Source organism: Pyxicephalus adspersus, chromosome 10 (genome assembly GCF_032062135.1).
Source record: "Pyxicephalus adspersus chromosome 10, UCB_Pads_2.0, whole genome shotgun sequence".
Taxonomy (NCBI): domain Eukaryota; kingdom Metazoa; phylum Chordata; class Amphibia; order Anura; family Pyxicephalidae; genus Pyxicephalus; species Pyxicephalus adspersus.
The window spans coordinates 35876569-35891136 of NC_092867.1; the positions used below are offsets into that span (position 1 = coordinate 35876569).

Below are 14568 nucleotides of genomic sequence, written 5' to 3' on the forward strand. Positions count from 1 at the left end.
ACAAACAGTTACACAGTTGAATGTTTTATTTCTCCTTTATCAGATGGGACATTTCACAGCATGTCAAACAAGCTGACCATGAGAAGATCCCCTTTCTTCATCTAGGAGTCACAATATACAAAGACATCAAGCTGTTTCTCAGCTGGTTGCTGTGTGCTCGGCTTATATATTTGTATTTTTGCAAAACTGCAGTATGACCAAGTGTAGCTAAATGTTACAGGATAACAATAAATTCATAGCACCAGTTTGTTCAAAAAACATTTGACAGGGGGAGGGGTGCAGTGAAAAGCGAGCTTCCGACGGACTGATGACAGGGGGAGGGGTGCAGTGAAAAGCGAGCTTCCGACGGACTGATGACTGACGACTAATGCACGGGGGAGGGGTGCAGTGGGATGACAGGGGGAGGGGTGCAGTGAAAAGCGAGGCTGACAGATAGATAAGGCATCCCCTGAAAATAAGCCCTAGAGCATATTTTGGCCTTCCAAAAAAAATAAGACAGTGTCTTACCATCGGGGAAACAGGGTATTAGACATTGTAAATATTATGCACAAGGGTGAAAACTCCCTCATCTATCATTGATCATGGCACCATTTTAATAAATGATTGATCAGATTAATGCAATCATCTGATAGATATTGAGTAGCGCAGCTGGGATCCAGGTAAAAGGATTTATATCAGGGAGATGTTTTACCTGATCCTGTAAAAATCATACAGTGTATGGCCAACATTAATGTAAATAATTATATAAAATGGTTGTAATAAAACTGCACTTTATATATCATTACTGCTCTTTTGGTTGTAATAATAATAAGGCCAATTGTTTTACAAGCAACCATTCCATAAACAGTACAATACAAACTATTAAAAAAATTATAAAGAAATTATTAGCAGTATTTAAGATACAGTAGTACTGGTAGGTTCTCATGATCGCAGCAAACCAGAAGGCAGCCCCAGTTTCTCCAGAACTTGTAATACATTGATAGCTGATAGGAATTTTTTTCTGATTTCCTTTAGGTCCAGCTCTTAAGCAGAGTATAAAAGCTCAGGTTTGGTTGATGGAAACGTTTGTTAGTGATCATTTCTGGAATCAGAAATTATTAAATGGTGTACAGTTGCTGCTGTTCATTATCTGGAGGATGAGTGAGACGGTCTCTGCTGCGTCCTCCCCATGCAGAAACAGAAATGATTCCTGTAGGTTATTTTGTGACCCAGCAGGATAGTAGACCAGATTTAACATTGTGTCAATTACACTTTCTACTAATAAATACAATTGGTAATTTAATGTCAAGAGATTAGTAGCACCTGCACAGTAATCTGCACTAGAGAGAAATACAGAAGGGATCTCCATAAAATCATAATCCCACAAGTGAGATCTTTAGCCTTCAGCTATCTCTGAACCATTGTAATAAGTAATTAGTTGATTCCCTTCATGTATGTCAACATTTTAAAATGATAAAAGACTTACCATTTTGTCATTGCTATACACAACTAAACACTCAAGTAGCAAATAACATTAAAGATTCTGTGGTTTAGGCATAAGGTGGCCATATACTACACAATATTTTTTAATAGATTAGACAATAGATTTGATAAAAACATGGTTGGCTTTAGTGAGGTATAGCCTACGATGCACTTTTAGGTAGTAGAATCTGTCTTGTGTGATCAAACTGATATATTCGAAGGTTCGTACTTGGGGCATAGTGTATAGAACTCAATTTATGCATATATATTACATGCATGAATATTATACGTTCCAATTTTGTCCAGCTCAAAAAAATGCAGGACAGTCTACTGGAAATTGTCAAAAAGTATTTGTAAATTGGGTTTAAGGCAAAATCAAAATGGATTTTGGTTCAGATTTTTGTACCATTTTAAAAATACTTTTTTAAGATATAAAAATATCCACTCTTTAAAACATATTTATAAAATATAGTGCCTGGTAACAGTTGGAAATGTATGATGGTAAGTTCACAGTCTCTACTTGAGTACAAATTATTCTCCCTTACTCTTTGTGGGGGTTTTCAGATAAGCCTTATAAAAGAAGCTACAGAATAGCACCAGGTAGCTTGAATACATCACAGTTGACCAGAATATGTTCTCCATTGTGCTTGAACATGTCCCACTTTGCATCCATTGGTACACCAGAACATTGACTAAGGTGCCCATTACCATTTGTAGGATCTGGGTCATTGTAATGAACATGGCACAGGGTCGTGGTACATGGATCCCTGCTGCTCTCAGAGTGTAATAGGAGTACATGAACGCATGCACGGTGTAATTCATAGTCATGAACCATCCTCCCCCAGCTACGGTGTCCTTATATGTGTACCAGGTGTACAGCAGTACAGTAATGTGATGATACCAATGTAGGAAGATCAGCTTTTGTTTGCGAAGAACAATGAACAAAGTATCTCCTGTAGAGGAACAGAAAAGGAATTAGTGTTAGCCTCTCCGTATATATACTATGGAAGCACACAGGGTTCTGGGAAAGGTGTGACAAGCACCTATATTATTCAGTATTTTTCATAACATTATTATTCATGACACCAAATTCTCTTAATACTTATTAAGGATCAGCTAAACCACTGCTAGGCTCATGGCTACTTGGACCCAAAGTTGAGTCTTGTTGAGAGATCTCAGCAAAAACCTTGTCTGACTTTTAAGGCTCTATTTATAAAACAGGGAATTTGACATTCCCTCAAACATTCCTTGGTGGGAATCTTCCAAGTCCATGTGTTTCAATGGCAGTAATTGATTTTCATTAAGGAATGTCAGGTGCCCTGTATTATAACTAGAGCTCGTATTGTTATCTCAAAATAGGTTGAGGCTGGAAGTTTCCTTATGTACCATTGTCTTCTGCAAGCAGTAGCAAAATAAAAATGAATGTTGAGGATGTTTAATATAAAATATAGGATGTCTACAGATGGTCAGATGACACACAAAAGTCTTATCACTTCTAGATGATAATTAGGTCTTAATGGTTGGGCTTATCTATGGCTGAGCATTTATCTAGAATGACATCATGTATTTGTTTTAGTTGGTTTTGGTACGGAGTATCTATATTTCCAAGAATAGAATATGGTTTTATCTATTAGCCTGACTCACAAATCATTTACATGAAAGATAGATTATGACGGCATAGCAAACTTCATTTGAGCAAAAGTGTAAACAATCAGTCATTCTGCCAAGGATATACAAAGTTTAGCCCATTCTCATCAGGTATAGACTGCTGTGTAAAAATGCCCGTAGATCCCTTCCTAGAGCACAAACCCAAACCATTCTCTTTTGGCTGAATACAATCTGCTTCTGACTTACAGCACTTGATATAATTGGCTTTTACAGCTAAACCTTTCTCCTGCACTCCTATTGGCCTATGACTGTGATAGGCAGCCTAACTGGCCAATGGAAATCTGTAGGAGACAAGGAGGGTACAATCAGGCAGTGATTTGCAGGTACTTGCAGCAGTGTTTTTTGGAGATGACAGAGGATCTATAAGATATAAGACTGGCCTGTGTATCAAACATTTTTTTTATTGCAATAGATTTGTAACCATGCACTCACATAGCAAAGTGTGCTGTAAAGACTTGCTTTTATTGCATTGTTAGGTCCATTATTATTTTATACCATGGAGCACTGATTTGATACAGCTCATCACTAAATAGCAGCTCCTAACATGCCAATGGGCATGGGATGATAGCTAAAAGATAAACTACTAAAAATTGCAAGAAAATGGAAATAAGGGCCTGCTATGGTTTGGGAATGCTCATTATTACTCCATGTGGTATGCTTAGTAGTCCTTGCTCTAGCTTTGTATCAGGACATCCTTAGCCTTTATAATTGTGTATTATAGGCTAAATTGTCTTTATTTATGAACACTTGTGGCATATAGTTATTGTTTGCATTCCAGAGTCCTGCAAATATGATTCGTTCGGTGGCAGCAAAACAAATGAAAGAATGCACTTTACTCAAATCAAAGATGTCCTAGTCTGACTTATAGTTGTCCTATATTTTGAGATATGTGTTCACCTCCTCCTATTCCACAGATGAAGCCAAACTTGTTTGATACACCCAACATCCACAAAGTCCTATTGTTTTACAAATTCTTTTAAACTGATTAGGAAAATACTTTCTAATGACTTTCTAATAAAATTCTATTGTATTGCACTATAATAATGATCCAGGATGTCTCAATAGGCTAAAAGTTCAAATATGTAATTCAGTGATTAGAGATAAGCTCAACAGAAAAGTAACAAAAGTTATTTTGGCCTGACTAGGATGCAAGAATTGTAGTTTTGATAGAATGGCCAGTTTGACTGCATTCCAGACAAGCCAGTCAACCAAACAAAGTTGTGTGCAAGAATACCTGAAAATCCCCAGTATCAGAAATAGTTTTATTCCTGTATGTGATGGATGTCACACACATACTTAGTATCATACAATAAAGCACGCAGATTGGATAAAGGGGTTAGCTGCATCATGGCAATACATATAATATAAATGTGCTTCATTTTTGTCATTCCTGTAGGCATGGGAAGACTATCACCACCAGCAGCTTTGCTCTAAGCCTGTAGGGTAAATGAGTTCAAAGTGACTGGGCTCTAGGAGTCCTCTTACCTTAGACCTACTTCAGGATCATTGTTTTGTGACTGTGTGTAACTTTTAAATGAGAAAATATGATTTAGAGATTCACAAGCAGATTTTGATTACCAGAAATGACATGTATTCTACTTACCCAGCTCTGGGACCTTACTCAAGACAAAGGCGTATGCCCAGAATTTGCTAACAGGCCCATTATAAAATCCACGGTCGCATACTGATTGTTTGAAGCCACTAGACAGGAGCATGTTAACCATGAACCAGCCAGTACGGACAGCTCCAATGATGCTGCAAGCCAAAAAAACACCAACAGTCAACATTTTGGACTTATTCAATGTTGCAGAAATGTATTATAGTTAGAGGAGCTTCTGCTTTAACTCCCCAGCCAGGGGTGGACATGCCGAGGTGCAAAGTGTGCCACCGCACAAGTTCCCTCCCCAGTCAAAAGTTCAAGTCAGTTCGGCAGGAAACTCTTAAGTCAGTTGTACACAGGGGCCACTGCTGCCTATGTCTACCGCTGTCCCCAGCTAACTTGAGACTCAAATTGAAGATGGTCCGGTTATGAGACTCATGCCTTGCTATGGAAATAATTCAGAATAATACAGCCTAAAACCATTACACAGTTTACCAATAAATTGTGGGAAAGGCTGTCCTGTATTTAGGACAGAAAATCTTTTTTGTTCTTCTTTAGTCATTCCTGTGACTGAAATGGGAACAGAGAAGCAGATCACTAATAAATTCATCACTGTGTCACACTGTTCTCTTCACCTAATGTTTTTTTGTACTGTGTAACACAACTGAGTGACTCGTTGGGTTGTTTTATCTTCCATGCAGCAAAAAGGCAGATACTAGGCACTTCAGGTACTTACGCTTTACATTAAAGAATGTATTTAGGAATACAGAGCTGTATTTATTTGTGTCCCAATGCAAAACAGAGAGAGCTAACCATCAAAAAGATTGTATAAGAAATTAAACATAAAAGTATAATCTGCTGCCAAGGGAGCCGAAAAAAACTCAACAGTCAAAGTTTGGTTAAGCTGATAGGCTGGCCATGTTCAGAGGACATTGATGCCGTCACTCAGCTTGCCCATCCCACCTTAAACTGATATCACATTGGAAGCAGTAGGCTCTAAAAAGTCTGCACTGTTTGTTATTTCAATTCTAAGATCATTTTTACATATTCTGTATTTCACATATGCTTATATTTGTAGTACATGGCAGCAGCCTGTAATTTGTACATTTAAACTGCGTACACACGTCCAATGGTTCTCGCCCAACAATTGTCTCAGGGCCAATATCGAACGAGAATCTGCCGTGTGTAATAGCGCCTGTTGTCCATCGTCCGAGCGACCGTCCTGGCAGATCCACGGACGATGGACGACGAACAATCCTAATGCAAGGGAAGGAGGAGAGAGCACAGCAGGGTGCAGCTCGGTCGCTATCCCCCTCCCCTCTCCATAGAATAGAATGGTGCTGTATGTACAGCACTCATTCATGCATCATGCAGTCCTTAGTCGTTAGAAAGGATTGTGAAAGATCCAATGACAATAATTGGACGTGTGTACCCAGCTTAGGATACAATCACTAAAATCTACCCCTTCTCATCATTGCCAATACCATTTGAAGCGCTGGAGGGCAGACAAATTCATTCAATTATTTACTAGCAACCTTTATCAGAGACAGCATGGTGCAACAAGTCCTAAAACAAATGTCTTAACTTCCCTCATTAACAGCTAAGAGAACCGGTTACAGACAAATTCATGGCTCTCAGATAATACAAGAACTCAGTTGTGGTTAGTTAAGCAATAGGATGAAACACAACGTATACATACAAGCTCATATACTAAACATACAGGTCTAGGCAAGCAACATAATGTACAAAGTGTTAAAGTAAATGATACTCAAGGTGTGGAACAACCTATACACAAACTAGTCGCTGGTCAGAGCTTTGTGCAAGGTGCCACACGTCCTTACAGCCACTTAGCTTTTACACAAATTTGTGTAAATACGTAATTTATTTTATAGAACATTAAAACACACCCTTGATCTCACTCATTTTGTTTATTAAAGTGGATTTGAACTCTGAGTGGCTGACTTTTACTATGGTGGTGATATATTAAAGCAATATAAGCGGCTCACCTGCAAAAGCGAGTTATCACCTAGCATGGGATATTTCACTTAGCTTGGTAAATGTGGTCATAGTTCACTTTTAAAAGAATACATAATACTTTGAAAAAAAAAGTAAGATTAATGGGTAATATTTTAGTCAAAGTTGCAAGACTGAAAAAAAAAAACTTTTGGATTAAATTTACAGTAAAACTTTGTGATTGATCTATAGTACATTGAAAAGTCGATCTGATCCCAACCACTAATGTGGTATCTTAAAATAAACACTACGGGCCTGATTTCATAAAGTTCTCCAAGGCTGGAGAGGATATACTTTTATCAGTGAAGTTGGGTGATCCAGCAAATCTGGAATGGATTTTGTAAGCCATTTCCTATTTTTTAGCAAGTGTTTTCAATCATTGACCAGATCCATTCCAGGTTTGCTGGATCACCCAGCTTCATTTATGAAAGTGTATCCTCTCCAGCCTTGGAGAACTTTATTAAATCAGGCCGGTAGTGTTTATTTTAAGATACCACATTAGTGGTTGGGATCAGGTCAACTTTTCAATGTGGAGTTGAAGAGTTTTATTAAATGAGGCCCAAAATAGGCATGCAGGAAAAACGGTTTGTGTAAAGACCTAACTGCTGACCTTTGCAAGACTCACAGTTCTTTATTTAAAAGGAATTGCTAATCAGAATATGTAAAAAGAAATTTAATCTCTAAACCTGTAATTGCTTTCAAAAGAAATGGGTGGAAGACACTGAAAAACAGACATTCAAATTATCCAAAATGATTTCACAAGAGCAGTAGTATGAATCATAAAGAAGAAAAACACTGAATCCTGTTGTGCCGGTGTAGTAGTAATAGTAGCCTGTTCTGCTACAACTGTACTTATACCCAAGTAATACTTCCTACAAGTACTACACAGGGTTTATTTTTGCTGATCCAAGTAATTTAAGAGAACTGATTTTACAATTACTATGAAGACTCTGAATACCTAAGGTTGGCTACTCACCTAAAAATAGCAAGCGTCAATGACCACAGGACTAGCGGCCTTCGCAGTTCAAACCTTTTCCTTTCTTTCATAACACGCTGGCCCCCAAATATTACCGCCGCATACAGAACAGAGAAAAAGAAGGACTTGCTCCTGTGCAGAGAAAAATAACATATATTAATGAGAAGAACCAAAGCTTGGTTTTGAAGCCTAACGCCAGGCAAAATGTTAGTAATAAACTAAAATAATAACATAATATGTGATGGACGAAATAAAGAGAGACATCAAAAACATAAAGCCCAACCCAGACAAACCACACAAAGGGTGGGATAGGATAGAACCTATAAAATAATGAATTAGTAAAGCATTAATTTAGTCATTTATATACAACCTTTGTATTTCTCTAAGCAACAATATATTAATGTAAAGTTCTTTAAAAATTTGTTTATAGCAGGCTTCTATGGACCACAATCCAAGCTAGGGAGCCATTTTGCTTGGCCGGGAGAATGCGTCACCTTGAGAATATTATCTTCTACTAGGCTTTATTTGTTATCATATGTTTCAGGTATTTGGAAAATTAAGCAGTTTGTTCCCTGAATGAAGAAAATGGACAAGCCTTATTTGTAGCCTTACATTTAAATTTTAGTAGATTTTGCACACATAGCATACTGACAATTAGGCTTTCTAATATTATCCAAGACGTAAGTCATTAAGGTGCTAACAAAAATAGCTTTAACCTGTAATAAATTTAAAACTCTAAAAAAAAAAAATAATACAATGAAAGAACATTTAATAGGGAACTGAATTTTTCTTCCTGGAACTTGGTATGTAAGGTCAATAACAAACATTGTGATTGAATGAAAATTCCCCCAAAAAGCGGAGATTTGGATACAAGCATAACCTTTTTCTCCCACTACATTACCCTGATATTTGGGTGAAAAGTACATGTCACAATGAGATGCTATAATACAAAGGGAAGTTAGAGCTAAGAAAATTGAAAAGCTTTGCTCTTGTGAAGGACATTTTATTAGAATGAACTCATGTGGCCCTGGGAACAACACGTGAGTAAAAGGTGTACTTAGAAATGTATGCAAACATTTGGTATTTCTAGTATTTTAAGTTCTTCGAAGTCAGATTTTAGATGGAATTGCAATATTATGTCAAGTTGTAAAGTTTTAATCACATTTCCAAAGCAAATAAAGATTTCTCTAAAAAACCTAAGTGAATCTAAACCGTAAAGTAAACATGAGGGGGAAAAATCTTAAAGTTATTTCTTAGTTTTGCATAGTGTGGAGAACAACAAAGGATAAAATGCCCTCACCTTTGTTTTAAGCCAATGTTCATTGATCTATTTGTTTGCTTAGCCCATTGTTTAGGCATTTGTCATGAAGTAGGTTTACTCTTTAATATATTATTAAAAATACAAATAAAAACAATGTACGGTAAAGTGCAGATATAAATCTCAGTTTATTACCTGGGAATGTTATGGATAACGTTTGGGTGTAATTGGTAAATGATGGGACAATGGCAGAGATAAGAATAGTATATGTGGACTTCAAACTGTTACTTAGACTGACTGTTCTAGACTAAACTAGCCAGAAGTAGTTGTTATATATTGATATGAATATATTTATCTTGTGTTAGAGTTAACACAAGATATTGCCGATGTCCTCATTCGGAAGAGTTACTATTTTTCTATCACGGTGATGGAAAATCCAAAAGTTGTCAACAGACAGCAATGGAAATTTTCCACTGGAGACATTTGTGTAAGAAATTCTCTATCTCTTTTGGTTTGGTCTACAGTTTAGGAAAGACGGGGAAATGTTTCCAATGTCATACAGATGGTAAAAGAAAACCTCACATTCCCTATGCTGTCCAAGATGGAAAACAGCGTTGGCTTTATTGTTTGTAGTTCACTTTGCCCATGTGCTAGGGAGATGGCAAACCCCATTCATTTTATGTTGAGCTGATTAGGTGTAACATGAATTTTAAATGCTTTTCTGTTCTATTAAGTGTGTAAAGTGTTGGGAGCTTAGATACAAGGCAGTGGAACATGCTATACATCACACAATCCTTCTGCATCTGTATCACCCACCTAGCACGGGACAGATATGCAGCAAATTCACTATTTGCTAGAAAAAACACTGTTGGTAACAACCTGTAAGAGGCAAATAAAATCTACCCCTTTTTTCTCCTTATGCCACTTTTATAATTTCCATTTTCATTAATAAATTATATACACGTTAGTGCACAGCACTCATCTCATTTTTATGTAACAAAAATTCTGACCAACATCATGGGACTTGACTATTTTCAATGTCTTAATCAAACAGCTGCATGATTGCATGGTAATAAAAGTGCAGATCTTTAAAATGGAATGAACAGAACATTTTCTTCAGAAGGTTTTCTGCTCCTTAATTGAGAGTTTTGCTTAGTCACTATTAGTAAATGAACAGCAAACATAGGCATTTAAATATACACCTCATTGTCAAACTGCTGAAATCAGACGAGCCATTGTAGAATGTAAGAAAGAATTCTGACCTTTGTTCCAGGAAGCTGTGAATGGATTACTCTAGAACTTTCTCTTTTTTATGGGTGTGTATGGAATGTATGATCGTCTAACCATTTTCCGGTTATAGTTCCATACAAGAAAGAAATGCCAATTGTGTGTTAGTTTACAAGACCAAGTCATTGATTGAGTCGATTTATAAAAGTGGGAATCAAATATTCCCTCTTGGAAATCTTCAAGGATTGTGTGTTTGAATGGCAGTAATTGATTCCCCATCAGGGAATGTTTGAGGGAATGTCAGATTCACAGTTTTGTAAGTAGAGCCCAATAAATCAGGATTCAATACTTACAGCTAATGGCACCATAGACTTAGGTCTATTAGCATATGATGTGATGGAAGAACAGCTATCAGTGCAGCCAGGAAACAGCTAGATTGAATTAACAGTCATTTCTTGTCTATGGTTAGGCATTGGACGGACATATTAGTTTGTTGCAGTGGAATATAAGCATACATCCCTGGAGCCACTCTGAAAATAAATTTGGCTGATGGAGCTCCCAACTATCATCAGTCAGCCCCAAGATGTTTGCTGTTGGTGGTGGGAGGCGTATGGAGTTAAAAATGTTGCCTGATCTGTCCAATCAAACAATCTCTAATATTATACAGTATTTATATAGCACCAACATATTACACAGCACTGTACAAAGCCCATAGTCATGTCACTAACTGTCCCTTAAAGCAGGCTAAGGGCAATTTTAGGGGGAAGCCAATTAACTTAACTGGATGTTTTTTTGTTTCTACATCATATATTAGAAAATAGGTTCTCATTGTGTCAAGAATCAACAATTAGATCCCTGCCTAATAATTAAATACAATATTTTTAGATTTGGTATTTGGATTAGTTTGCCTTTTTAAAAAAAATATGTAAATCTAATTACAATATTTTCACACCCTACTCCCAACATCTACAGTTACTTTTTTGTTTGAGCTGGCTGCGGTTAACGAAGTTTGTGAAATGACTTGTCCCATGTGTTGTATGGTTTATTTTACATCAGTAATCAGAATATTCTAATACTTTATGGAGATCTATTTTAACTTGATCTATACAGTGGCTGGAAATCACTCCAATGGCTCCTTTATGGTAAGTACTGCCCAAATGGGATCCTCACCAGTTATTTGCTGCAACTGGAAATATTGTTAGCTTTAACTTGAGTTGATAACCTGATCTGTCCAAAAGTAATGAAACACCTTATTGTTTGCCATGGGCACATTACATTATTTTTCTAATACTATAAGCAGGAGTTAAACCTGTGAACCAATTGCAGGTGTCACAGGGACCATTAATCCTTGTGGCTGGCCATATACCAGTCAGCACATGCTATCATTTACTTTTTAGAGCCGTTTAACAATGAGGCCATATCGGTATAGCACACCTCCATTGTACCTTTAATCTAATATAATAGTAATTTCAGCATTTCTCATGCAGTTAAGGAGGTGCACACCCATCACAAGCATGCACTGGAAGGACCGTTCCAGAAGTTTCCTTGTGGTCGTACCCTTCTACTAAATACAGTACGTACCCCCTGATATCCATAACTATATAGGAGAACATGTGCACAGCTTTAAGGTTGTGATAACTGTATTGTAAAAAGAAATTAACTGTACATGAATGTAAATGTTCTGGTCTTGGTACCTAAATGATTGTTTGTGTTAAAACATTTATAATAAACACTATAAACTGATCCATTGATTTAAAAACTAACTATCTTTTATAGTTGGAAAATTAAATTAGACAGTATATCATTTTTCAAGCACTAAGGAATCATTTAAATAAATGGTGCTCAGGGTTGGTCCTGCCATCCGCCATACAGACCACAGGTTCAGGTGTATATTATAGAAATATCGATGGCGGCTCACCATGATATGTCACATCATAAAAGCTTTCTGATAAATTTACCATTGCTAAAAGCAATATACAATATTGTATTATAAACATATGATGATATTCTGATCAGACTTAGATTTTCATTAGATGAAAGTTTTCTAACAGCTAATAGTTAAGAAAGAGTTTAAATTTAAGAGATACATTTTCCTGCCCCAGCTTTTGGAACTCACCAGTTCTCCTGCATCCATTGGATGGCTTCCCGGTCATCAAAACGCTTCTCAAAATCATATTCCTGGAGCAGAATCACTGACAGGTTGCGCTCCTCCATTATCCTGCTTGCAGCTGAGCCTGAACTTCTGCTGTGCTCTCTGTTGAATGAGAAAGGACCAGTAAAAGAGAAGCCGGCTAAACCGGTATGACAATAGTGACACCCCGCCCTGATACACCACAGCCCACACCTGTCTATGTCATGAGTAAGGTGTCCAGCCCTTAAACTGATAAGATGCATTAGCATGCAACAGAAATTACAAATCTGAGAACCTGGTGTTCAGGAGAAACACTAAAAAATTTTCAATTTGGAGTTGGATGCAAATTTTATGTTCTCTCAAAACAAATTGTTATTACAATAAACTGAACGGGACAATTGAAAACAATTGAAAGTTGATTTGTGCAGTAAAATATAATTGAGAGTTGATGGAGGAAGATGTTGGTCTGGAATTTGAAGCAATAAAAGATTTATTATCTACCCAGTCTTATAGGAAACCAGTTACTGCAAAGTGAAATGAATTTCAGCTACATTTTTACTGTAAAATATCATCTGTTGTATATTTAATTTTATGAATCTGCCTGCACTTAAAGTGGACCTATCACCACATTTTTACCATTAAATGTAAGGGCGGCAATTCCTTTAATATAAATGGAAAATGTTTTTTTATGTTTCATATAGAAACTGCAGAAGTAAAGACTGAAAGGTAAAAACCACAGGCTCCTGGAATATTTGTGTCATATATCCCAGGAGGCTTTGGGCTGCCCCTCTGCACATACCTGATCTCAGACATTCATCATCAGGGCCTTTCCTATAAAGTAAAAACATGTGCTGATCTCTGGCATGCATTATCAGGGCCTTTCTTATAATGCACAGGGAAATCAGCACTTTTTTTCTTTTTTTTTACATTTGCAGGAAGACTCACCTGATTCCACACCTGTCCAGTGCCAGTTCAGGTGACATGAATAAGAACCCAAGAGAAAAATAAAAATAATGGCTTCACTAATCCATCTGTCTAGCATTGGAAAGAAAAGGGAAACAAGTCGGGTCTCACTAGCCACAGTTTATAGGGAGATCAAGGGCGATTTACCTGTAAAGGTAAGTGATGTACTTTTTTGCGAAAGTTATGCTTTCAGCCACTCACACACATTAGATAATTGACATCCAAGACGAACATTTATGAGTGCCAGAACAAATAAGCTAGCATGTACACAGCAGTCCCCCAGATGTCATTCGTCAATCTGTCCTTGTGGATCAGTGAATGAGGGAGCATGAGTACAACCACTGTGCTTTCCTAGAGAGAAGAGTGCAGCAGGGAGCCACTCACTCGTCCTCCCTTTCCCATCATCATAGAACAAAACAGTGCTACGTGTATAGAATATGAATTGTTCGAGGGGTTTATTGTAGTGAACAATATGTCATCCTTTTTACTATACTCAGTAAATATTTTGTAATTGGAAAGTCTGAATTTCTTTGGTAAATCAACTCCATTGTGTCTATTGTTGGCTACAGTTTAATATACCATCTGCTTGTACATAAGCGTTTAGGCAAATCACAATATTCAATTAAATTTTGCTTTGCAAATATTAGGTTTATTCTAACAATATAAATCAGACGAACATAATAGGTCCTATTTACTAAATATTAAATTATTATACAAAAATTATTTATTAAATATTAATATGTATGTGGGTGCACTGGTTACGTATCACCAAGCAGACTGTACTATGTGCCTGCAAAGTTTAGATGCACACACTACGGAGTTCATGCAAGGAATCTGCTGACAAGTGCGGTTTTCTATAGATCACTCCAATATTCAAACCCATGCCAGATATCATATGCCTAGAATAAAAATTGATTTTTACTAATTTTTTTAGTCTCGCTGGTAGTATATTATAGGTGTGTAACAAGTGTGAATAAAAAAAAAATGATTTGTAAAAAAGCCTTAGTAAAGTATGCACTTATGCATGCCAAACCATAACCACAGTTAAAAATTCCATGTTAAAAATTTTACATATACTGTGAAGATCACTGGATCAGGGCTAAAAAAACTTTTTGTCATGGTGGGATGCATGGGAAGGGGATATTTTGTTAAAGGACAGTTTTCAAAGATAAAGTTCATGTAAAATAAAGTAGGCAACAGGTTGAAAACACTGCAGTGATTTTACAGCAGAACAGCTTAGTCACCCTGTTAAAGGAAGTTGGTAGGTGATA

General features: G+C 36.8%; 1 protein-coding gene across 1 annotated transcript; it reads right to left on the minus strand.

The window, feature by feature from the left end:
• Window positions 1-349: 349 nt before the first annotated feature.
• On the minus strand, window positions 350-12441 carry ELOVL3 (ELOVL fatty acid elongase 3). Its single transcript, XM_072424412.1, has 4 exons — window positions 12320-12441; window positions 7719-7850; window positions 4733-4884; window positions 350-2414 (listed from the first exon to the last, which is right to left on the minus strand). Exons 1-4 carry the CDS (start codon window positions 12415-12417, stop codon window positions 1993-1995), a joined length of 804 nt encoding a protein of 267 aa, XP_072280513.1. The 5' UTR covers window positions 12418-12441; the 3' UTR covers window positions 350-1992.
• Between the last annotated feature and the right edge of the window lie 2127 nt (window positions 12442-14568).

Coding starts and splice junctions, on each gene's coding strand:
- ELOVL3 (XM_072424412.1), bottom strand. CDS start 12,417: ATGGAGGAGCGCAACCTGTCAGTGATTCTGCTCCAGGAATATGATTTT. Junction 4,885..7,718: donor TTGACGCTTGCTATTTTTAG/GTGAGTAGCCAA, acceptor TTTGGCTTGCAG/CATCATTGGAGCTGTCCGTA. Junction 2,415..4,732: donor GAGTAAGGTCCCAGAGCTGG/GTAAGTAGAATA, acceptor GTTCCTCTACAG/GAGATACTTTGTTCATTGTT.